The sequence below is a fragment of the Centropristis striata genome, chromosome 3 (genome assembly GCF_030273125.1).
Source record: "Centropristis striata isolate RG_2023a ecotype Rhode Island chromosome 3, C.striata_1.0, whole genome shotgun sequence".
NCBI classification, from domain to species: Eukaryota; Metazoa; Chordata; class Actinopteri; order Perciformes; family Serranidae; genus Centropristis; species Centropristis striata.
In genome coordinates this window covers 40,150,272-40,176,828 of record NC_081519.1, presented here as the reverse complement: position 1 = coordinate 40,176,828, position 26,557 = coordinate 40,150,272, and the positions used below count along the sequence as shown (strand labels likewise).

General features: G+C 37.7%; 1 protein-coding gene across 2 annotated transcripts in view; it reads right to left on the bottom strand.

Moving 5' to 3' along the window:
- Positions 1-1,743: 1,743 nt before the first annotated feature.
- The window catches only part of iars1 (isoleucyl-tRNA synthetase 1), a 66,698-nt gene continuing 41,884 nt past the window's right edge, over positions 1,744-26,557 (bottom strand). For both annotated transcript variants that reach the window (XM_059329158.1, XM_059329160.1), the window contains exons 22-34: positions 26,344-26,421; positions 25,600-25,721; positions 22,557-22,659; positions 21,069-21,152; positions 17,209-17,383; positions 13,794-13,906; positions 9,674-9,769; positions 6,284-6,460; positions 5,826-5,946; positions 5,486-5,611; positions 4,650-4,796; positions 4,050-4,202; positions 1,744-2,885 (exon numbers count right to left, since the gene is read on the bottom strand). In XM_059329158.1, the coding sequence (XP_059185141.1) occupies positions 2,803-2,885; positions 4,050-4,202; positions 4,650-4,796; positions 5,486-5,611; positions 5,826-5,946; positions 6,284-6,460; positions 9,674-9,769; positions 13,794-13,906; positions 17,209-17,383; positions 21,069-21,152; positions 22,557-22,659; positions 25,600-25,721; positions 26,344-26,421 (1,578 nt within the window). In that variant the 3' untranslated portion in view covers positions 1,744-2,802. The remainder of the gene's footprint in view (positions 2,886-4,049; positions 4,203-4,649; positions 4,797-5,485; positions 5,612-5,825; positions 5,947-6,283; positions 6,461-9,673; positions 9,770-13,793; positions 13,907-17,208; positions 17,384-21,068; positions 21,153-22,556; positions 22,660-25,599; positions 25,722-26,343; positions 26,422-26,557) is intronic.

Below are 26,557 nucleotides of genomic sequence, written 5' to 3'. Positions count from 1 at the left end.
ACACAGACAAGCTGGTGCTTATGTGATGTATTCATGCTTAATTGGGTTTTTTTTAAGAGGAGAAGCAGTTTAATATGCTGTGCTGGTGCTGCCTGCAGTGAGCAAATGCTTATGATTATTATTTGGATAGTAGACGATTGATAGTGTATTTATGCGTTTAATTTGAATGCAAATTAGGAGTAAATTTATAGTATGGTGCTGTAAAGACCCAAGGAGAAGAGAGGTTCTGCAGCAGCGCCCCCAATTGAGAGTTATCTGAACTGCCAAGCAGTTCTCCCTCCGAGCCTCTTCATTAATCAACACACAGGTCTTTCACACACGCACACTACCACACTTACCACTATATTGGCTGCAGACAGTGGGAACCTGGTTTCAGACACAGATTAACACCATGCCTGTGGACGTCAGCACCCTATAAACATCCCCTGGGAAGCAAAGTCGGCCTAACACGACGTTTAATCCTCAACAGTCAAACCTCAAGGTCACCCATGTTAGCAGAGAAAATTGTAATATCAATAAAAAGATTGAGTCTAGTAACATTATTAACTGTCTTTTTTTAAAGGTATACTATGCAGGAAAATGATGTATAGACTCCCCATCTCGGGGAGATGGGGAATCTATACACCAAGAATTTTATTTTCTGTTATCTTTTTGCTGTGTTTGGGATGTTTTGGGCATGAACCTTTGGGCACGAAGCTATGAAAATAGCGGACACAGAGTCAAGAACTGCAAAGGGGGGAGGCAAACACCAAGTGGACAAAGCTTATTTGAAAACACTGTTGAGTCAGGAAGGAGGGGCCAAGTATGAATGTTATGTTTACAAACAGTAAACAGCAATGAACACATACTGTGTCTTTAAAGCTTTCAAAGGAAATACCACATCTCTAAATGTTTGTCTAAAGTCAAGTTTTTTTTAATACATTTTCATAGTTAAAAGCGACTCAATTCAAATAATGTTTGCAGTGAATTCTGTATTCAGACTAGAATTAAAAACTAGGACTTCATTAGACGTCCTTACAATAACAAATGGAGCTCGCAGAATGACCCAGTGGAAGATTAATTCCTTTTTCCTGTGGCCAGCTAGTTACTGGGTCAGCTACAGCTAGAACATATGTGATAGTAGCTTTTCATCACTTGAACCAGAAACTATGAAGAGTGCATGAAGTTACCAAAGTAGTGGAGACAGCACACCAGAAATGCAAATATAGTGAGGTGAAACACCAAGAGGACAAACCTGTTGTTAAGACGAGGAAGAGGGGCCAAGTTTGAATGTTGTGTGTATGTTTACAAACTGTGACAATTCCTGCATAGCATGCCTTTAAAGGGATAGTAAGACATTTTGGGGAATAGGTTTATATACTTGCTTAGAGTGAGATGAGAAAATTTAAATTTATCATCTCTGAAAACTGGGAAACAGTCACCCTGGCTTTGTACAGTCTTTATGCTAAGCTAAGTCTCTGCTAGCTATGCTAGCTCCATCATTGGAATTAATGGACAGATGTGATAGTGGTATCAACCAGCTCATCTAACTCTCTGCAAGAAAGCCAATAATAACCCAATTATTCCTTTAAATTCAGTTAGAGCTGCTAAAGGCATTTATTATTAATTCCTTAAACAAAGTACCATGAGTCGGTCAAAATGTCTCTCGCAACCAGATGAACAATGGCAAACATTTATCTGTAGTCAGTAACATACATGATGTGTCCCTTTTCTTGGCATAAAGAGGTTAACAGGGGAAAAATGTTTTAGTCACCTTTGATTTATTCCATTTGTCACTTAAAATAGTACATTATCCACGTGTTGCTCTTTTTATTAGAGAACCCTTTTGTCCTTAAGATACAGCAGCCCTAAAATCCATTTCACCTTTTAAATGCCTTTACAATTGTCAAAGGATTCACTGAACAGAGCAGGTTTATCTGTTAAATTCAAAATTGTGTGTAAGCACAATAGGCCAAATTGGTTCCCCGATTATGAGCCACAGCAGTAATTGCTCTGGACTAAGCTCACCTGAAATAAGCCTGGAAGAGAAGTGTCTTGCATAATTTTTTATCATTAGCATAATAAAGACGAAAACATTGAATGGTAATATTGACAGCTAGACAGGTTAGACAATTCCCTGGAATCTTTCTATTAAGAGACAATGAGACATGACTGAAAAATACTGAGGTAAACGTTCCTTTGGCATTTCTTTCTGGCTAGTTTGATGTAAGGCTTTCCTTCCATCAGACAATTCCCAGTTTCCATGACCAAACATCTAACCGGCGGGTCTATTCAGCTGTTCTGTACGAACAATCATTCTGTTCTTGAAGTGCATCCACTTTAGTGAAGAAATTATGCAAATCTCCTCTCTTGTCCAGTTTAAATATAGCTGAGCTACACACTGTGCTTTCTTAGAAAACTGCCACTTATAATTGGTGACAAATCAAAGACAGTAAGAGGGAAAGAAACTGCGTCAGGGAGAGCAGTTCTACAAGTCTTGGCTAAATATGATGATTAATTAGAGCTATTGTTACATCTTTGGATGCATTTAAACACACCAAAAGTGCCCTTAAACCATTGTGTCTGAAGTTGTCTGAATATATTTCATATATGACATAAGTGATTCTGACTCCATGGACAGTTGGGAACTTGACAGACGAGCCTGCTTTGCATCAGGATTTCCTAAGAAAGCATCTAAACAAATAACATAAATCCACTGTGCATCAAAGGGGCTATTGCTGGGATTTCACTGGTAAAAAAACTTCATTCGGGGAACCTGTGAGGCATCTGAGACAAATGTTCCTAAAGATGGCTTCTCTGGATTTATGCTTCGGCAGTTGTTGGAAGAACTCTCACAAACAGAGTTTTGGTGTCCAGAGATTTTACTGATGAATCAGCTGGCAGCTCTGAAAAACACACACAGAGACAATAAACAATGACAAAGTGTGTTTGTTTATATTTATTGCTAAAATTAGATGTGGAAAAGCATTTTTGCAACAACAAAAGATCACAGTTTTCAAAATACTTCCAAAGATCTTAAGCTGCTCAGATTGGGAGGATAGTTTATTCAAATGAGATAATTAAAAAAAAAAGATTTAAAAGATTGGAAGAGCGGAAAAGTTACTAATTATTGTCGGGCTTATAGTTGTTACTTGTAAAATTTGATTACATTGCACTGATGACATGTAACAAAAAAGTTATAATGTTGTATTTATATTATAAAGATCGCCAACATTTTTAATTTAAGCCAAAATATCTTTGAAAAGTGTCCTATATTTATGAAAACATAAAAGTAATTAATGGGGGCAGAAATATTGTTGCTTTACAGGATTAATTGTACAATATACTCACTATGTACTATATTGTCACTAGCATGTTTTGCATGTGGGTGGGTTTGTTTTTGTAAGTTGAAAACAAAGAAATGTTAGTCACAGACATTTTTCTTAGACAGGGATTAAAACATAAACCTGACCTGAAAATGTATTTTTGGTAACGCTTTATATTAAGGTCCTTGTAATAACCATTAATTAACAAGTAAAAAGGCCCTTGTAAGTCCTTACAAGATGCTTATTAACATTATTGTGTGTTTATAAGCCTATATAAGTGTTAATAATGGCATTATAATACAGCTAATAGCAGGCTATAAGAGATGTATAATAAGATAATAAAAGCCTCATGAGTATCTTATAATTCTTCATAATAGCATTACAAACACCCATAACCCACCCATTATGTCTTTGCCATGCCTTTATTAATCTTTTGTTTGCTTATTGATATTAAAATATACTTTATTGCTCATCTATTATAAGTTAACTATGCACTTGTTAACAGTTCATTATGCTTTTTGCAGCTAAAGGGATCTAAAGCGAGAACAATGCCTTATTACTTGTTAATTAATGGTTATTACAAGGACCTTAATATAAAGCGTTACCGTATTTTCTTATCTGTGACATATTAGAAGGCGTCTTTCAATCAGGTGCATCAACCAGAATTATTAGCCTTACATCAGTTTAAAAGTCTTCTGTGTGGACGCTAATGTTAGTATGATATCCACCATCTTTAGGTCTTACCTTGGGTGAGGTCCTGGTCCAGGTAGAGTTTGAGCCGTCTGCTGCGGAGGCCGAACACCTTGCCAGCCTCAGACAGCAGGCCTGAGTAGTCCAGCCCATTCTTACCCACTGGGTTGACCAGCAGGAGGGTGCCCACCTCTCCTGTCTGGCACTCTGGAGGAGACAGGAAGAGTGTTGGAGAAAAAATGAACCAGACAGTCTTCACTACCTTTACACATTAAGAGATGATTGGCTTGTTTGTTAAGCTTGTTCACAAGTCCTCTAAAGATAACAAGCCTAAAGCCTAAGCCATGGGAAAAGGGAAGAGATGTAGCGCAGGAATGATAGATCAAAAAGAGAGGAGAGGAGAGAGAGAGAGAGAAGTAGGTTGATCAATTGGTTGATGTAGGTTCAGAGGGTCAAGGTGAAAGGGTTTGAGAGTGAATGTCTTAAAGGATAAAGATGGATTAAGGTCCATTTCCTTCACTATAATTAGTAGTATAACACAAAATGAATGTAGTGTTGGAAAATAAGTAAGCACATCGTTCATGTAATATAATAAGAATATTTTCACATTTAGGGAAAAATGTGTGCATGTGTGTGTGTGTGAGAATTTCTCACCAGCTGGTTGTGCGTTGCAGAGCAGCAGGTTCACATAAGGACACAGGAGGGTGTCAGTGGTCGGGGTGGGGGCAGCGGAGGAAGAACCCGAAGTCACTGACAAAGTTTTACTGCTCAAAGCCTGAAGGTCCATTTTGCCTGTCAACTCTAACAAACAGACAAAAAAAGCAGAAAGAGCAGGTTCAGGATTTCATCTGAGCTACTGTGGAGCCCCTAGAGTCAAAGAATGTGCTGGTAAAAGATATATAAAAAGTAAAAATACATGTTTATTTGATTTTGTCAACTGATAAAGGAAAAGTATGAAGTGTCAAATTTTTTCACACTATTTAATTATTTAACAAAGTATTGTTACCTCATGTTTTCATCACAGTTTGTCTGTTTGTTAGGATAACAGAAAAACTACAGGCCTGATTTTCATGAAACTTGGTAGAAAAGTTTAACATGGGCCAAGGAAGAACATGTTACATTTTTGACCAGATCTGGGGTGAATAGACATTATTTTTTTACTTTTGTTAGAATTGTGAGGTACAGCATTTCTGCTGCATTCATGTGGTGCCAACTAGCACAAGAACAACATACAGAACAACAACTCAGAAAGTGGACCAAACTTTTGGTACGCATTTGGGACACAACTTGGGAAATGGGACCATCCAAGGAGCATGTTAATGCACCATTGGCCTTGGTGAAGTTTATTTATAATGTGTATACCTACTCACCGGTCACTTTATTAGGTACACCTATTCAACTGCTTGTTAAATCAAATATCTAATTAGCCAATCACCAGGCAGCAACTCAATGCATTTAGACATGTAAACCGTTTTCATCACAGTTCTCACCAGTCTCTCCGTTGAAGAATCTGAGCGGGTTGTTATTGGTTCCAAAGATGCTGCTGCACACTTTCTTCAGCTGGTCCAGGTCTAGTTTGTTATCCCCTTTGGGGTTTTCCAACAGCACCACCCCATCTGAACAAAGCCAGTCAGACAGGATTAGTAATGTAGCCAAACAGTTCAAAAAGTGAATACTGGTGCGGTATATATATATCCTATTATCAAGTTTAATCTCCCTCAAAATGTAAATAACCTAAGAGCGACTTCTACTGACAGTTTAACAGTTATACACATTGTTGTTTTCTGTCTGGAGAAACTGTCTTTCTTTTTCGGCCCTCCCGTGTGTTACCTTGTTCTTTGTTGTTGACCTTCACCCTGACATTCACATAGGTGCATGCTGGTCCATTTAGAGGAGCCCGAGGGGCTGAAGACCCCTTAACTATGGTTAACTCCAAGTCTGAGCCCTTCAGCTGCAACAGAGAAAAAAAAAGAAAGATTATGATGGAGCCAAAGATGGAAAGATGACTTTTTATGTTCTTCAAACTAAAAATAAAAGTGTGACTTTTATCTCAAACACATTCAGAGAGTGATAACATGGAAGTCATTAAGAGGAAACACTTCAGACATTAAAAGAACATTTTGGGCATAAAATCAGCCAACAAAGTATCACTCACATGTATGATTACACACATTGTCCGTTATCAGCATGTTTCATTAATATTAAAAGGCTGTGTTGCAAAAGACGCTTGTATCATCTAGTCTAATACAACAGTCTAGTAAATAATAATCCTGTCTGTTCTTTCATACCTGAGTCTTTTCCTCTATGATGACGCTGGCAGTCTTGGGGACAGGGAAGGGCACCAGTGGAGCCTTGGTGGTAGCCAGGATAAAGTCATTGTGAGCCTGGATGACAGAGCCCAAGTACTCCCCCTCTGGCTGGCAGCGGTAGTACACAGTTATCTCATCTGAAGGCACCAGGTGACCCTGCAAGACAGGCACTAAGTTTTAATATTCAAATGAAGAGCAAGAACAGCATTTTTAATTTAAATATAAGCCCATTTTTGCCAGTAGAAAAATAAAGAAATAAATAAAACTTTTTTTCGAAAGATACTAACAATATCATGACTTTTTCTCACCACATTGGCATAAATGGGCTTCCATAGCTGAAGACACCAGGTACAATAACTGAGTAAATATGCTAAAAACACAGCTTCAATAGCTCTTCAAACAATGATGCCCAATAATAGAAAAACCTTGTATCTGTTAAAAATAAATGACTGGAAAGAAGGACACAGAGAAGCGACAATTTTGCGACAAGTTATTCTCTTCAAAGCTTTTTCTCTATAAGAAAATGAAATCTGGAAGAAACAATTACCTAAAAAAAGGACGTAAGGGGGGATGGGATAAGGTAAATGGAAGGGCAGCCAAAAGAAGAGAGGGTGGGGATTAAAAAAAGAAAAAAACAGACAGTGTAGGAACAAATAAAGGCAGAAGGGAACAAGGGGAGATTTTTTATTGGATGAAAGCCCGTCTATTTTGGCATTGTGTGCCGACAGCTTCCTCTAACCTTGACACATTCAAACACATTGATCTCATCCTAATCTGCAGTGTGTAGCTGTGCACACGTGCACACAGCCATACACACACATATATATTGACTGTATAGTGCACACACACGCACACACTCCAATTGCAGTATGTGGCTCAAGGGCAGAGGAATAACGTTAGCTAGATACAGAAGAGCAGTCAATCAATGGAGGAAGGTTTATAGGCTTTTCCTGCCAAGTCAAGGTACTACTGACCCTAGCCTGAAGTAGCTAGCACAGTGTGTGTGTGTGTGTGTGTGTGTGTGTGTCATGTCAGAGATCTTGTGCTTGTGATCGGTCCAATAACAGAAAGGAAACACTGACCTCTGTTTCTCAATCCTGCATATGCAAACACACAAACACCCACGCAAACACTGATAAAGACCCACAGAAACTACTACCAAACATGTCAAAGAATTGTTAAAAATTAATTCCCATCCCCGGGGTGGAAAATTCCTAACAGATCTCAGTTTGAAATAACTGGAGGAATTTAGCCTGGCTGGGAGCCAGTGCACACCACTGCTATAGGGGGACGGAAAAAACTGTTTGTTGCTTGTGAAAACAAGGGGCTGTTGGCTAATCCGTCTTTACTCCCCAGACCACTTCAAAGCTCCAACATTAGAATCTGAAAGGGGCCAGACTGTAATTAAGCTTCCATTAAGCCTGCCTTATGATGGAGAAACTTCTAACTGTGACGCTGCAGTGGAAAGATTTCAAAACTGCCCTGACAAAATGAGCATGGGACATAAAGAGGAAGGGGGGAGCACGGGGTGATCAAAGGGAGGGAAATGTAACAAAATAACACAGCTAAATTTTCTGTGCTCGGTCTACATTGTACAGCTGCAACAAACTATTGTTTTCATTCCATTCAATTGAACAATTGATAGTTTGGTCTATAAAATGTCAAGCAAGAGTGTTAAAATGCCCATTACAGTTTCCTAGAGCACACCATGATGTCATAAAAATACTTTTTTGTACTACAAGATCCAGTATGGAGTCCCGAAACTTACAAATTGTAGTAAATTAACTTAAATCTTTAACTTATATTGATCAACACATGTGGGGAGGAAGTCAAAATTCAGTGTCTTTTTTTGGGTTTTTTTAAAGATTATTTTTTGGCATTTTTGCTTTATTGACAGTGATATATAGAAAGGGGGAGAAAGAGGGGAGGACATGCGGCAGAGGGACCTCAGGCCGGATTCGAACCCGGGTCCACAGCAGAAAGGACTCAGCCTTAATGGTAAGTGATCTACCAGTGTGAGCCACCGGGACGCCCCATTCAGTGTCATTTTTCAGATTTTTCTGTTTTTATGCAAGTGTTTCTGGTTGAAAATCTTGAAAATTCTTTCCTGGTTACTGTGGCTTGTTTTTTTTTTTCAAGCATCCCCCTGGCTGGTGTTCTTAGTGGAAAAACAATGTCAAACAGCTAGTAGCCAAAAAACAGATAATAAAAAGCACAGCGGTGATGCTGGTCTATCATACATTGCCAGTTACAGTGGTGATATGTTGTCAAGATATTGTTGCCACCGAGAAAAAAAAAACCCACGCACGTCATGAAAAAAAAAAAACAGCCGGGAGCGATTTTGATCATAAAGTGCAGGGATGAGGCGCTCCCCCGTGCCCTGCCACAACTTCTGCAGGAGAAAGACGCTATATGGACCTGAGGCTAGAGATCATGGACAACAACAGATACAAACAAGGGTAGTTAGAAGAAGTAGCTTTGACTGGAGATACTGTATTTTGTTGTGATTTTAGAGAGCATGCAGTGTCAAAGAACTCGTCCAGAAGAGGATCTGCAGGTTGATGTTGATGGGCTTATTATATTTTTTGGGGGGGTTTATTTAATTTTTTTTCGTTTATTTTGGTTGAAAGGACGCTACTCTTTATAGAAGTGATGTTTGCCTGGATTCATGATGTCCAGGATTACAATCAATGATACTGGTTAAAGCTCTATTGTTTTTTTTTTTTTTTTTTGTATTTTATTTGTTTTCTGATCAAATGCATTTGACCAATTATTCCTAAACATTTAATCCAAATGGCTATAATTCAATGGTTTGATTCTACAAACTGTCTTTTAAATTTGTGCTGCATTTTGTAATGAACTTTTGTGCTGCACTTTTCTAATGTATTTTGGAATGTATTTTTACTGTTAACGTTGTTGTAGGACTGTTGAGTATTACTTGTTGGAATGTGGACCCCAGGAAGACTAGCGAACTGCCACGGCACAAGCTAATGGGGATCCTTTAATAAAAACATAAAACATGTCATAATTATAAAAACACAGAATTTTGGGACCATTTCTCAGTCCTAACGTGCCACGTTCCTAAATGCCTTTTGTACCCAGTCAATTCCCTTCCTCCTGTTAAACTGTCATACATTACTCACCGTGCAACTGCCTTGAACTGTATTTTGTTCGTCACTACGGCTCCTTAAACTGCCTCAGCGGCATGTTTTGCTCACCCTGGAACAGCCCTGATTACATGCGTTGGTGAACTGTTTCTAATATGTCGTATTGTATTCATTAGACACTGGATTGTAAAATTCACTAGTAGCGTGTTATGTGTCACTCTAGTATCCAGAGCTAGTAGTGCTCCTGAAATAATTGTCCCACCTTCTTGCGTAGTTTCTGAATGCGGTTGATGACCTCTCGGGCAACGCCTTCATCCACCATGGACTGGTCCGGGGAGACATCCAGCAGGACCAGGACCTGAAGGACAGCAGACCCAGAGGACAGGAGGAGAGTTTTTAAGCCACTTATTAAACACAGACCTGATCACATCAACATTTAAAAAGTGGTCTTGTCCCATATATAAGCATTTTTATGGTAACGCTTTATGATAAGGTCCTTAATAACCATTAATTAACAAGTAATAAGGCATTGTTCTCGCTTTAGATCCGGTAGTTGCAAAAAGCATTGTTAACTTATAGTTAACTTATAATAGATGAGCAATAAAGTATATTTTAATATCAATAAGCAAACAAAATAAGATTAATAAAGGCATGGCAAAGACATAATGGGTGGGTCATGGGTGTTTGTAATGCCATTATTAACACTTATATAAGCTTATAAACACACAATAATGTTAATAAGCATCTTGTAAGGACTTACAAGGGCCTTATTACTTGATAATTAATGGTTATTACAAGGACCTTAATATAAAGCGTTACAGACTTTATTTATCCCGCAGTGGGGACATATGTCGTCACAGAAGCTCAAGATACAGACGGGAGGGTTTACAAAAATATAGAAAAAATAAAGATTAAAAAAAGAAGACATATACATACATAATATATATAAATTACATACACCCTATATACATTAAATACTTACATGGCTGCTATTGGCATTTATTTTATTGCACAGTGTTTGTTTGTGTATTTGTAGTATTTGGTTTTTCACAGATATTGCACATTTTGAGAAAAATAGATTATCAATGAATATATATATATATATATATATATGCAGAGGATATACACAGTATATTTTAAGGGGTATAATAACAGATATATAATATAGAAAAATATACAGAAGATATTAATATATACGTAAAAATATGTGATGCATTATATTTGAGTATAATATCAACTTTTCTTAAAGACATTAAGTTTTGATATTTGGGCAAAGAGAAATACAGATTAGTGAGACAAATTGTAAGAATAAATCCATATTTCTATTTTTTTTTTTTTTTTTTTTAAATCCATCAAATAAATACGTACAGTAGCAAATTCTAGGTTGGCACACTACACCTGAAAAAGCTTGTTGACTTCATTGCTGTAATGATGAAGGCATGAATTAAATATTTTCCCGTTACTGTAACAACAAACAGTGTGCTCCGACAACACTTTAATGTTGACAGGTTGCACTCTAATCACCCCACAGTTTTTAATATGTGTTTGACAGAGTAGTAGTAGAGAGTGACAGAATTTCACAGGACATGAAGATCTTAAGAGTGACTAGTCTGCTCCAGCCCCATGCTACAAACTATATGTTGCAAAGGCAGAGTAAAACCCTGGGAGCAACCTTTATAGGATTAATCTGCCTTATGTTATATGTATATATACATTCTGTTCAAACATATATATATTGTAAAAGTAATAAAAAAAGAAACAACAACCAACCAAGGAGCAATAATGACAATATTGTAGTCTGTGTGAGTCACTAAAGTGAAATGAGCGTCATGTTGTGAAAGGCTGACTTGCTGCCAGCCCCGAACACTTCAACATGGGAAGAAGGAGGGAAAGAGATGACAGGGTGACAGAGGAAAGTACACAAAAGCAAACAGAAACAGAATATGAGAGAGAGAAAAGAACAGAGACGCAGGCAGATGGGAGGTGGAGAGTCGGTGCGAGCGAGCGAGAGTAACAGAGAGAATTAAAAAGCCAGCTCAGTAAACTGGTATTAAGGTGCAGCCGTGTGGTGTGTATACGGTTGGAGGAGCACTGATTAGAGAGGGCCTGTGGGAAACGCATACATGCTGGTTTCCACTTAGCCATGAAATGATTTCATACATCACACTCACAGTAAAGACATATAAATGCATTTACAGTATATAGCAGCTTGGTGCAGGAGCAGCAGTGGAGAAGCGTTTATGATTTTTATACCAGGTTGCATTACACTTTGCAGCTCAATCTCTACAATAGTAATGCAGCAGTAAGGAGACAGGTGTATGCATTGTGTGTGTGTGTGTGTGTGTGTGTGTGTAATTCTGTACCTTTTTTCATGTGTGCTAAGTGTCTAAAATTGGGAAAATATTCATAACTCATTGTATTTAAAAAAGTGCATGAATGTTCAAGTTAATTTCACAAGTTATAAAAAAATATATGAGAAATAATCCATCATCTAACAGTGCGGCAAATTTAAGAAGAAACTGAAAAAAATTATTTTATAGTTAAGAGATTTACATGCATTCAATCTCAGAATCTATCTGTCATCGGTCTGACAGTGATTTAGTCTCTGGGGCAACAAACAATATTTCTCATGGTTTAGGTGTATCCAGCAGATACTTCCTATTCTGCTCGCTGGTCATCATTTACATTCAGAAAAATAACAATTTGAGATGTAAGAATTGAGTTAGAGTCGGCTTGTTGTACAAGTAGTCGGTTTAAGACGGATATATGAATGCAGCACAATAAAACAGATGATAGTAATAGTGGTTCTATATCTATAGCTCAGTTAAAAGCTATTAACATGCATTTAAAACATTAAACCAACTAAAAATCTAAGATAAAATTTATGTCTCTATTCATTCAAAATAATATGATCTGACCGCTGCCAAGTTAATGCAACAGCTGAACATTTTGGATAATAAGTTTATTCTCTTTCTTGCCAAGAGTTGGACGAGAAGAATGACACCACCTTCATGTCTGTACTCTGATGAATCTGAAGCTGCAGCCAGGAGATGATTAGCTCAGCAGAGCATTAAGACTGGACTATTTCTTGGCTGCTAGTAGTAACTTCCAGAAGTCTCCACTGACAACCTTGTGCTGACGAAGAGACTCGAGGAAGAAACAAGATATGAAGTTTGCTGTTTAATGAGCTTTAGAAGTGCTTATTGACAGATTGTGTTACCTTTTAGACAGAACCAAGCTCGCCGTTTCACGTTTTCAGTCTTTGTGCTAAGTTAAGCTAACTGGCTGCTGTCCAGTGCAGATAGAATTTATCCTTTATATCATCGAACTGGCACCAAGGAAGTAAAAAAGCGTACTTCAAAATGTCAACTATTGCTTTAATAAAAGGGTGTTTTCATCGTCTTTTAAAAGTTGGCACTTAGACATAAAAAACATACTATAGCCAACTAATTTCTGGTTAAACTCTCTCTAGACTCTTCCCATTTTCTGTACAAAGTTGAGCTGTTAAACAGAAACTGGCAATCCTACACATTTATTTCTAAAACTTTGTTGAGTTTACATTTGATCCAGCCATTAAAATGATCATATTTTTGATATTACACTCCTCGTAGAGGAGCCCATCTGTTCTTAAGCCTCCTGAAGGCAGTTCTGTCAGCAGGAGCCCCATACTGTCCTGCATCATCTATAAACTGTAGTATTTAAACAGACAGCCTATGTTTGTCTACAGAAAATCAAGAATTAGATGTTTTTTTTTAGGGCTGTCAGCGTTAACGCGTTAATCGAGATTAGATTAATGCAATCCATAACGCGTTAATTTTTTTTAATCGCATTTTAATCGCAAGTCTTTTGCTATTATTTATTTTTGAAGCAGAGTGACCTGATATATTGAATCTCTCAAAGTAAGCACTATGTTACTTTATTCATCTTAGTACTTGGGAGTTGTTTCCTGCCTCTAAGCCATGGTTTCATGACCACACTGTTGTAGCATTTTGCTTAAGCTGTATTTTTGTATTTTTTATTTTGAAATAGACAAGTGGTACTTTATTTGAAAAACTGTATTAAAAGTAGACAGTGTATTAAGTTCGTCTACATGGCACTTTTTTGAAAGAAAATACAAAAGGTCAAAAAGGAAATTCTTTCTTTGTGTTCATTTGATTCCCATTTAAGACACAATGGTAACAAATGATTTACATTATGGGCTTAAAACTGCCTTTAAATGCGAAATAACAGAATTTTAAACATGTAACTCAAAACGCGATTAATCGCGATTAACTATGGAAATTATGCGATTAAAAAAATGAATCATTTGACAGCCCTAGTTTTTTTCTATCCTTTTTCCCCCTGAGTAGTATAGGTATAAAAGGTATACATTGGGAGCATACCTGTGAATCAGAGTGTGCTTCGTACTGTGCTGCTGAGCCGGAGCTCTGGTCGAAGGTGTGCATGAGCCTCAGGTCCTCCTCATGGAGCTCATGGCCGTCCACCATGATGGATCCTTGGAATGAACCATGAAAATAAAGAGTTCAGAACCACAGCACTGAATCTAAAAATAAACATTGTCATATGGCAGCATACACAACATTCATCAATTCATAGAAAAAACATACAGAACATGCGGTACATATATGCTGTTCATGCAAAATTCAACACCCTGGAACCCTACTGTGTGTCTCAGCATCATCCCACCACATGTCTTATCGACTGTAAATTAAACAGCCCGTACAAAACACAGCAGGGAGCATGAGAAAATGAATCAAGCCATATTTAATATACACTCATTAAAAAGAGTTTGCTTGCATAAATATTAAGACTTTCCTCTTGGGTGGGATATTCATCTACTGGGGTATTGTAAAATTTACAAAGACAATCATGAATAATGTTCTAGGAAAAAATGACAGTGACATAAATAAAATGTCTGAGCTGTTTGGAGTACATTTTTGCCCGATCAGTCACATAATAACTAACCTGGATAATAACAATTCAACGATACAAGTAATAGGGTCGAGCTATTGTACGAATATACGAGCAATTGGCTAAGTAAATCGCTGTTTTGTTTTTTTCTCCGGGCCATTTTTTCCGTATTTTTTAATTTTTTTTTATTTTGCTTATTTAATGTTTTATAAGCGAGAGTTTCTGCTTGGCAGTCTGCACGAATATGTTTAAGGACGTTTCAGTTACTTTAATGTAAAATTATTAAAATACCACCAGGCTAAAGACAGAAAATGTATAATTTAAGAGAGGAGAAAAAAACCATTAATGCATTTGAAAATGAAGAATACTGATGCCCATTATTATTATTAAATTAATTCTGACAACAGACTTTAACACAAATGTGAAGCTAAACTAGTTAGTGCCCCACTATTCTCCCAATTAAATCTGGATAAAATGCCAACTGATGGTATGAAATGAGTCTTTATTTTGGCATTTGTCTGTTGAGAAGGATTCTAAAAATGGTTTTCAGATGCACCCAATCGTCTGTTAACTTGCTTTCAGGCTGAGGCTTTGTTTTTAATTAGCTGGGGTCTGGAGCAGTATTTGGTTGCATTTTTAGATTCCTTACATTGCAGTCTTCCTGGCCACATCCACATGAGATCATTTTAAACAATACAGTGAACCCAATCTAGTCAGGTTTATATCTCCATTTTGCCCGTGGCAGCAATTACCCACGTCTGTGTTCTGACTAAAAACCGTGACTGTGTTCTCCTCTCTTCTTCACTTCTCTACAGCCAGAGGCTGGGTGAAACAGTCACTCCGTTTCTCTCTAATCCTAGATTTCCATGCTTTGATTTTCTGTGTCCCTCCCAGCTTCTCTGCTCTTTTCCACCTTCTCTCTTAACCTCTTTTCTTGCACCCCATCAAAATGATGGGATCAAAAGGTACAGGTAAGAAATAATGAGTAATAGAACCAATGGCCATGAACACACAAACAGTTTTCAGCCAAATTGCCTCCCTTCCAGTCTAAAAAGGTTTTTGAGTCACAGATTCTGAGCTAGAAATTGCTCAAGAGGTTAAAAGTGGACTCTCGGCTGAGTGTAAGCTGTTAGCTTTTCCATGGATAAATTATTTCAGAGCCTGCTTCAGAGACAGTGGGGTGGTCGGATTTTGTTCCTCTGGGACAAAGCCAGGCTCGCCATTTCCTCCCGCTTCCAGTCTTTGTGCTAAGATAATCTTACTGCCTGTTAGCTGTAGCTTCATACTGGGTTGAAACATTTCTTTAAACAAAATGATGATGTATCATACAGATTAGCACTTTAATATATTTTTTTTCCTTTTAAAAAAAAATATTACATTTGAGAACTTTGAACAAATTGGGAAAGGTAGACATATGTAAAAGAGCAAATAGAAAAAAGAAAAAAATTTTCCACCATGGAGTTTCAAAATGAAATATAAGTAATACAAACTAATCATTAGACCCAATAAAACATAGTATAATGTTACAGTACAAAACAGCATTACAGGGTCATCCTTACAGTACTTCTGTCTGTTCCACATTAACATATTCAACCCACTTGGACCACAGTTTAACACATTTATCTTTCTGAAGGCGAAGGGAGAAGGTAATCCTCTCCATAAGATAAATGTCATTTACTGTACCGATCCACTCCTGCACCGTAGGTGGCTCAGGGAGCAACCAACGCCTTGTGAGTGCTTTTTTACCAGCAGTTATCAAAATACCAAATAAATATTCATCAGCTTGCCTGACCTGTAAATCTAAATTTCCTAAAAATAATATAGGAAACTGCATGGGTAGGTTAGTGTTAAATATGCCACTTAATACTTTATGAAGCTCTATCCAGAAGGATTTAACCATTGGGCACTCCCAAAAGACATGCCAGTGATTGGCTTCCTTGTGTCCACATTGTCTACAGCATGTAGCTTCCCCTCCGGCAAAATGTGCCTTTTGTTTTGGTGTAATGAAGAAACAGACCATACACTTCCAACAGATTAGCACTTTAAAAGCAGGTTTTGTCCACTCAAACTTCACATCTCGCCTGCGATCGCAGGAAAATATGACTTGGTTCAGATTCACATTTTCATCTGTGTGTTTCCTCTCTCCGTCATTTTTCCAACCATCCCTGACCACATCTATCTCTTTCCTTCCATCGCTCGTCCTCCTTCCAATTGGCTAGACTTCAAACATCCAAGTGATTGGAAATGTTAAGTTCCCACAGCCCAGCTGACCTCCAGTGCTTCCTCCCCCAGAGACTCTGAGGGCTCTCCTCGTCTTTCTATAATTGGAGAGACAAGATACCTTGCACAGCTTTGATCCGTACTCGGGCTCTGATTATAGTTTCAGAAGGGTTAGGGTTTGCATCCTGAGGATAAACTGGCCATCTGTCTGTGTCCCACTTCATTGTGAGGATTTTTAGTAGAGTTTTTGGTGAAATAAATATGATTTCAACACAGTATTCAGCAATCGTGTAGTTGTGTGTAAAACTCTCACACTAACCGGCTGCTCTCATAATAATGTTTGGTAAACAAAAAAATTGACTGATTATGTCTTTGGTATGTACAGTCATGGAAAATATATTAGACCACCCTTGTTTTCTCCTTGCTTTCTTGTTCATTTTAATGCCTCGTACAACTAAAGGTACATTTGTTTGGACAAATATAATGATAACAACAAAAATAGCTCATAAGAGTTTAATTTTAGATCTGATATCTAGCTATTTTCCATGGTTTTCTTGATAATAACCAAAATCATCATCAAGAAAACTGATTTTAAAGTTAAAAGTTCATAGATTTTATAGCCTTTTTTGCACACACACAACATCACAGCCATACACACAGCAATACCTGTCTTCTGGAAGGCCTCGAGCTGTTCGCTGCTGAGCTCCTTGATAGAAGCTGTGATAGCTTTGAAGGCTCCCTTTAGCCTCTTGCCCAGCACCATGTGGTCCGGCTCGGCTCTCAGACGGATACCGTACTTGTCCTTGTCTGTTGACAGTGTCAACTGTCGCACATTAAGCTCCTGGTGGATAAGAAAAAAGACAAAACCAATGTCTTAGAAAAGGTAAGTTGCTGTTTTATACAATCCAGATTTAAAAAAGTAAAAAAATACAATCAGAATTAAGAGTGTATATTTACAAAAAACAAATGTTATCAGTTTGAACATGAAATCTACTGTCTTTGTAAAGCTTTCAATGTAATTTGTTACAAAGAATTAGCAAATGATCACATTCTGTTATATATATATATATATATATATATATATACACAGTACAGGCCAAAAGTTTGGACACACCTTCTCATTCAATGCGTTTCCTTTATTTTCATGACTATTTACATTGTAAATTCATCAAAACTATTAATGAACACATGTGGAATTACGTACTTAACAAAAAAGTGTGAAATAACTGAAAACATGTCTTATATTCTAGTAAGCAAAGGGTGGTTACTTTGAGGAATCTAAAATACAAGACATGTTTTCAGTTATTTCACACTTTTTTGTTAAGTACATAATTCCACATGTGTTCATTCATAGTTTTGATGCCTTCAGTGAGAATCTACAATGTAAATAGTCATGAAAATAAAGAAAAACGCATTGAATGAGAAGGTGTGTGTCCAAACTTTAGGCCTGTACTGTGTGTGTGTGTGTGTGTGTGTGTGTGTGTGTGTGTGTGTATGTGTGTGTATGTGTGTGTATGTGTGTGTATGTGTGTATGTATGTATGTATATATATATATATATATATATATATATATATATATATATATATATATATATAAATAAATAAAAGAGAAAACATTTAACATAAGAGTTAAAAACTTTGAATACCCTGGGCAAGTGCTGCAAAGTGCAGATCAATAATTGATTACTTCAGAGTCATTCACTCGAAGAGTAAGTCAGCCATGAAATCTACCAGTAAGTCAGTCAGTGAGGCGCTCCTCCTATTCAGTCAAGACTTTTTATCCTTTCAATACAGTAAGTTTCATTCTTCAATCTAAATGGAGATAGAAATCTGTGATCCGGTCATACCCGGTGAAGCTATAGCGATACTATATTTAGCCACACTGACACACCCCCCGACCTGCCATGCACAGCTTCTTTCAGTCAATCACACTGAAAAGTGAGACTGAATTTTAGCTCAGTTGACTTAATGACAGAGAGCAAAGAAAAAAAAACTGCTTTAATGGAATCAGAAAGGCAGTGTGGGGTTTAAAATGGTAGCAAGAAGTTTTGCTTTCAGCAGAGCTTGGTTTGTGAAAATAGGATCGAGTATGTGCAAAAACAAAGACACTTTTTAAAGGTTGTGCACTTTTAAAAGTGTACAAAAAGAACCTTTAAAATGTGTTTTTGTTTGTGATGTTGGTGTATTACAGCTCATTGGATATTTCTGCTGAACATCTTCAACAGTGGAGTCATCAACAAGCTTCTTGGTCATGTAATGCTGACCAAAGCTAAAATTTAAACAGCCATTGACCATCAACAGCAATTCCCATTTTGTGTACTTTCCTCTAAATGTTGAAAGAATTTTTTACTTTTATGTTTTGCCTGAAGAAACAGAAAATAAAAACGCAATCAGCACCATCCAGGACTTACAGCTGCTTGGTGTTGGAGTTAAGACTCTAAAGTGATCAAAGCCATAAAATATACCAGAGCCAGTATTCACACAATGGTTTGCGCTATTCTATACAGAAAAGGTCGCTCTGAGGGGTCTGAAGTTAAGCTAAATGCTCCGTTACATCCTGTAGGAGTCCATTTAAAAAGTGTAATTGCTCCAGACACGTGCTGTAAAGAGACAATTAAAAAATGTAATTCACTCCAAGAGTAAGTCAGCCATGAAATCAACGAGTCAGTGAGCCAGCCGCGAACAACAGTAGGTGCCCAATCGGTGCACATTTAAGTTGTGGTAAAAGAAATTTAAATGGATTACAAACAATTACCAGTTAAATAACAATAATTACAAAATACCAATAAAGGAATCTAAGTAAAAGCAGCAGTGAAGAGGTGAATACAGATTTAATTGACTTTCAGATGCTCAGCTCGGCTGAAACTACATCAATACTAAGAGAGTTTGAAGGTTCTTCCCTGGGCTGCAGGATTTTAAACTGCTCTCAATTCTGATCAAATAAACCTTGTTTACTGGAGGGAAGCTAGAAGCCGGCAAGGTTAAATGTTTTCCTCACCAGAAATGAAACAGAATGAGAGATAAGAAGTGGCTCGAACTAAGACTAAGCTTGCAGGATCCAACAGAAGGTTGCACCAGAAGACCCTTTTCCCACGTAATCCTTAATCCCTATACGTCCTGTCAATTTTCCCGATCAACAGCATATGGGAACAAGATCTGTAATCAATTCTCCATCCAAGATGCATCAGCAATTTCTCAGCTTGGGACATAGAGAGACTTCACGTGGCTTTAGTGTGAACAAAAGCAGCAACACGTCCAGGTAAAGCATTGAAGGAAGTTAAAACATGAAGTAGTGTGGAGTCAGCTGTGGAACAGCACTGTCTCCTTGTGCTTTGTTGTTGGGAAATCAAAGACAAAAGAAGCAATGGCTTGCTGCACTAAAAGGCTATGACAATTAGTCTGTCTACTGTCTGAGTAGTCATTTCCAAGTCTCCCTGCACCTGAAAGGACCAGACAAACTACTGTATTTAATCTGCACTTTCCGGGACATAACGGTACATTGATGATTAAATGATGCTTACCGTCAGTGACTATATGGTTTGACTTTCATGGAGTGAAACACAAAAGATGTCTCAGTGGCAAAAGAAGATTACCTTACCTGGAGAGGTAAACTCGCAAGATGTGTTTACATGCATGTTTGTTTGCCTTAAAAATGCAACTGCCAGAAAAAAACACCAGTGTTTTCCCTCCAAGCATAAGATGTCAAATGCTTAATATTTAAGTGCAATTTTTGAGAACATTGCTCAAGAGTCCATTTTTTTTCCATTTTAATACTATTTTTTAGATTTCAAATCGGATGCATCAATATTCTTAATTAAAAGTTAATTGTTCTTTAAGCAACTAATAAACAGCATTTGCAGTATTATGCTAATATATTATTATTATTATTATTATTATTATTATTATTATACTAATATTATAAGAAGCTTCGTATGACAGTAATAAAATTTAACCTAATGATTTCTGGGTTAATATATTGTGCAACAAAAACTAGTTATTGTGACAGGTATAGTTGCTCTACATTTGAAACAAGAGCAGGAAAAGCATGAACTACAATGATGCATAGTGTGAAGTACACCCAAACAAACATTGACATTAATATTTTTTTGTTTTGTTGAAAGAAAGAAAAAAAAAAAACATATTGCTTGTGTGTTCACTGTACATTTGATGAAGGGTTTATGTGTGTGGCAACTGGAGTAGATCAAATGTGAAATAATTTTCCAAGGTGTCTGCTCCACACCTTTTTTTAAATGAACCAAGCACAGGAATTATAATCACAGCCAAAGATACAAACCATGTGTTAAGACTCTCTCTGTCTTTTGTACTTCCCCTCTATCAAGTCAAAGCACTGGCTTTGGAGTGTCAACAAGGTTCCTGGGGATGTTTCTCTTTAATGTAGAAATTTAATAGCACTGATCAAAGCACAGTAAACAGACAAAAAGAAATGAAGAAAATGCACCTCTTACCTTGAAGACAAGACAAATGATCACTTAACATAAAAGAGGAGTGTTTTTGGTTGACTTACTTCCAGGATGTATTTCTGCAGTGACTGGATGTCTTTCAGAGCCTCTGGGTCCTGGTGAATGACTATCACCTCCTTCAGTGGGTACTGAAATACACACCAACATTACAGTGGGTCAATAGTTCCAGCACCACAGAAATAAACACTAACAACCAGACCTAGTGCACACTAAAAAAGTATATACACTTCATAAGAAATCTAATGGAGCGCTATAGTTACTCCTGGTACGGAACAGATAATATAAGAGCCCGACTGATGCCGTTTTTTTGAAGCAGATACTAATATTGATAGTTGCAAGATACATCAATCTGAAAGATAATTTATTTATTTATTTATTTATTTATATATATATATATATATATATATATATACACACACACACACACACACACACACACACACACACAGATGTTAAGAACCCAACTGATACGGGACTTTTGAGATTCCAATACTGATTAACCAATATTGTGATATATATTTGAGTTGGAATGAAAACAGATCTTTGTTATGTGGAGCATGCATACTCTGCAAAAGTACTCAGAGACCTACTTTTTGAAACATAAAACTTAATTAAATAATATTTAACACTGTTATACCTTACTCCACAAACAATGTATTACAAATTAGCCAATTATTTAAATGGTAACTGAGAAAATAAATAATAAATAGTAATCTAAATCACTCAAAGCAAGATTTTCTTTATGATATATTATGTTAAGAGGTTTTCAAAACGGCACATATTGGACAGCACATACGGATACTGTTTATCTGTTTTTTGTATAATTTACAGTAGGTTATTGGTAGCAGCTGGTAGCTTGAAGAAGGCTAGAGTACTGGTACAGAAGCTAAGCAATGTACTGCTATGGACGGGGGCAAAACATATTTGAGACACCTTAAATAGGACCACCTTAAACAATCAACATCAGTTAAGATGTATGATATTTTTAGAAAATGTTCACTGCTTTAACTCTGCAGTCAGCCCTTTCCGACAGGAGACTGAAGCTGTTTTATCCATCTATGCTCTCCTCAAAGCCAACAGCCACGATTGGTTTGTTTGTTTGTGCTGTTGTGTGACTCTGGGATTTGAAAGGGTTGATTCAGATTTACGTTTTGCTGCTGCTCCTGTCCAAAGAAATGCATTGCTTAACTTCTGTACCAGTACTCCTGACCGCCATCTACTGTAGGGAATAAACTGACTATGGAAAAGTGCCTCATACTACCCCACTCTAAAAAATATCCAATATATATTACTTGATTTCTTTTTGAAGTTGTGAAGTGCTATTTGGTGTACAAACTGTCAAATAAACAAAAAAAAACAAACATGTCTCTGACCCTCTGACTCTGTGCTGCAATTTCTTGTTACTTAATCAGCCGACATTGCTACATCTGCAGTAATCCAATATCAGCCGATACATCTCCGTTTTCTAGAGTTTTAATTCACTTCGCTCCATTCAATCATACACTCCAGTAGAGATAAAGTTGATGATTCACCTTAACAGGCAGGGTCTTCCTGTCTCGGATCACTCGTCCCAGCTCAATCACAGATTGCATCTGAGAGACGGCGCTCTCAATGCGCTTGTCAATCACACTCTCCCTGAAAAATAGAAACACAAATAAAGAGAATCTAAGGATCAACACATCATCAATAGCATCACAATGTCATGGTATGAGCATCAGAATAAAGACTGTACGGCGTGAGGTCATACAGGAGAAATAAAGTTTTTATCTGGAAGTCTATACCTGGAGGTTGCCAGACTGAGCTACGTTTATATAATAAGTGGACGGAGGGGAATGAGGGGAACCTCTTTGAAAACAACCCATCGTCTTTGGAGAATCATTCTGTATTCTGTGAAATTCTCTATAATTTCAGGGCACTGTTTGGGGACGTAGGTGCATTTCCGCCACAACTCGCAGGCAGTGGTCGTCACATTCTGGTTTAGAAATTCAAATTGCTTGCTTCTATTGAGGAAAAATGAATAATAGAGCGTGGCAAGGTTAATTCCGCACATCTAAATAAAGACAGAACCACCAGAGCCAGAGTTTAACTCAGGAGCATCCACTAATAAGATACACGGAGACTTCCACCTCTGAAACCAAATTAGAGCTGCACAGCCACTGATAATCACGCATAATGGCGATATTAGCCCTAACTGTCTGCAGGAACACAGTCTCTGTGTGTGTGTGTGTGTGTGTGTCTGCACAATGTGTGTTCATTTACTATAGCAATCTGTTTCTCCATGTGTGCACACAACAGTGGAGTAAAATGAGAGAGGAGAGGACTCCAGGGACAGCCAATCATTTAATGAGCTGATTGAGGAGCAGCTCTTCCCGTCATCTGATTGGTGGCTGACCATTGTGAGGGGGGGTGAAGTGGTCCCATTCGACAGCAGGAAGGCAGGCGACTAATAAAGCAGCAGCAACTGAGTGCTGCCAAAGTGACAGGGGTGATTATATGAACCACTACACAAACTATTTTCCTTATGCTTAATCAAAAGGATATTTAATCACGTCAGAACTTTTTTTTGTAGTTAAAGATGATGCAATTAAGTTTGGGCAATTAGAAATCCCTCCCAGGCATTACAAACTGATCAGCCACCAAGGCAGACATTTTACTGAAGTAATTGAAGTGAAGGGAATAATATGATATTTTGTGAGCAATATCCATTTGCAGGGCTGACAGTAAAAGAAAGGACTTGTGCGTTTTTTTTCCCCCGACTAAACGTGCTCAAAGCTTTTGACTCTCTGAAGAAGGCATCCACAGTTTTACCATACAAATACAGAACAGGTTTAGGCTGCTTTTAGAGAAGATAGCAGTAAACCTGAGACAGACTGTGCACATGGATTTCAATGGCTTCCTCCAAATCAAATCATCTGGTTGTTGCTTGGAACTAACTTTTTTTTACCGCAATGGAAAACGCATCATCAGTGTTGAACTTTTCACCCAGAAACAAAGCACTCTGATCAGAAAATCTGCTCGGGAAACTACTCAAAAGCAAATCTTCATCTACAGAACCAATCAATATCATAGAATGAGACATAAATATTAGATGGAGAATTTGATCAGAGTGGCGGTGTATAAACTGACAACAGCGAGGACGAGGTAGCAGCGAACAGCAGGAATGAAGAGAAGAAGCGAAGACACAAAGAGAAAAGCTGTGAAGCCTGACAGTTATCCAGAAACTACTGTGAACTCTCAGACTCAAAAGCTTCTACTCTGAGAATTCAGAGTGTGATACTATTGGGGTAAAGTAAGGCCATGCACTCTGGCTGAAACTGATTAGGCTCTGGCTCAGCAGTGGATATCCTGTGAGAAAAGAGCTAACACAAGGGGGGGTTTGCTGTGTGAGCTGCAGGGAGACTGTGCAGCAAGAATGGCAGCTTTTAAACCAGAAGACCTCAGAAGTTTCTGTGCTTTCCCCGACATTTGATCTGCATAAAAGGCTCTATACAAAGTTTATTTTTATTCATATTATGATTATGACTGTGATGTGCCGCTCTAAATAATTGCTGCAGAGCCAATATATGACGGAAGGATCAATCACTGTCACCTAGTGTGCAGACAGATCCACAGACTGTAAAAAAGAAGTGGTCGTAGAAAGTAAAGTCAATGCGGAAATAGTTTAAACCTGCATTATTTCTAATAGCCAGCAGGGGGCGACTCCACTAGTTGGGAGAAGAAATCTGAAAGTATAACAGTCTACGAGGGAATGACCTTTCTCACTTGATTTCTGGTCTCATAAAAGATTTTCCTACTGAGTTTATGGTCTCAATTGCTATTTTCAAGTCTTTTTTAACACAGCAGGATGTTTAATTTTTAAATTACGGTCCAATTTAGAGTTAAATAGACAATAAAGCAGGGTACGATACAGTGCGTGATAACATTGTGATCCTTTATACAGTATATGGAAAGATCAGGGACTATATAAAAATATAAATATTAGGCATTTACTGAGTGTAATAGACTATTATTATTTATAATAATACTTAGAATATTTTTTCTCTCTCTAATACTGAATTTCAACTGCTGAGTCTGTCTTTACTGTATATACTGTTAAAGTGGACTTTTTTTTTTCCAATTCTTCTTGCTTAAATTGTTAATACTTGTTAATATTGCTTGTTTCTATATATAGTTATTTCATTGATGCCTCTTTCTATTTTTGCTATACACTTTGCTGCTGTAACACTGGAAATTTCGTTGTGGGGTTAATAAAAGAATATCTTATCTTGGTGAATTGGCGGCACAACATTTTTTTCCCTAAAGCTTTTTTTATCATTCATAAAAGTATAAAAACATCTGATGTTAGGTAGGTGTCTGGTATTTCAGGAGAGGCTTTCTGCCTGGCTCCGACCAGCTAGGATTTTTAAAAGATGTGGGCAGCAGTCAGGGGAAAACAGGGGACGCATGAAGCATCACAATCGCATCAGTTAATATGGATGGCGACAACTCTCAAGTCCTTTTTTTCCTCTTTAATGTAAGTAGCACGAAGCAGAAGATGTCCGTAAAATTTGAGCTTTATTGAAGGATTTTCCCAACCTGACTTGGGGCAGCATGAGATAGTGGATGCTGCTGCTGTCCTTCTCTTCGACAGAGGCTGGGTCGATGAGGTGACGCAGATTTTGGTACATCATCTCTGTAATGAAGGGTGTGAAGGGAGCCTGGAGGAAAGGAGAGAAGAAAGCAAGTCGACATGAGAGAGAAAAGGAAGAGAGGAAGATCATTAAATGCTCTGTACTGTAGTTAATTTACATTTTCCAACATAAAGGTCTAAAAGTCAGAAGCAGCTGCAAAATCAGCATACAAAACACATTTTTACTGATGCATTTTCCCTCTAATAGTGCAAAAGTTCAAAGAGACTTGTGCCAGAGTGAGGTTACTTCTAATGTAATTTTCCTGCATTTCAACCACGGCTAATTAATTTGTGTAGCTCACAGCTGATCTGTATTGATTTGGGTTAGACTAACTGGCTCTTAGCGTGCATCTCGCCTCACATGCAAACATCTTCAATGTGTTATAAATAAAAACTCCTACTGCTCATGCATAATTCATAGCCATGCAAGCGCACACACACATACACACACACACACACACACGCACACACACACACACACACACGCACGCACGCACACACACACACGCACGCACACACACGCACAAACACGCCATAGAAGCATTATTTCTTTGTGTCTCGCATACACAAAAGCAAAAAAACCTCACCACAAGAAATTTACCCCATACAATCTCTCTTGGTCTCACACACACAGCAACAGTATGACTCACCATCAGCCTGCACATGGAGAACAGAACACTGAAGAGGGTTTCCAGCGCCCACAGGCAGTCCTCAGTGCCACTCTCTCCCTACAAAAGTTCACACACACATCAACACAGTCAGTCCCCTTGGAACAGTGAAAAGATAAAAGTGCCCGAGCACACATCAGTGCATGTATCCCCAATTCACTTCATCCAAATGTTGACTAGGAGGGCTGCAAACTGA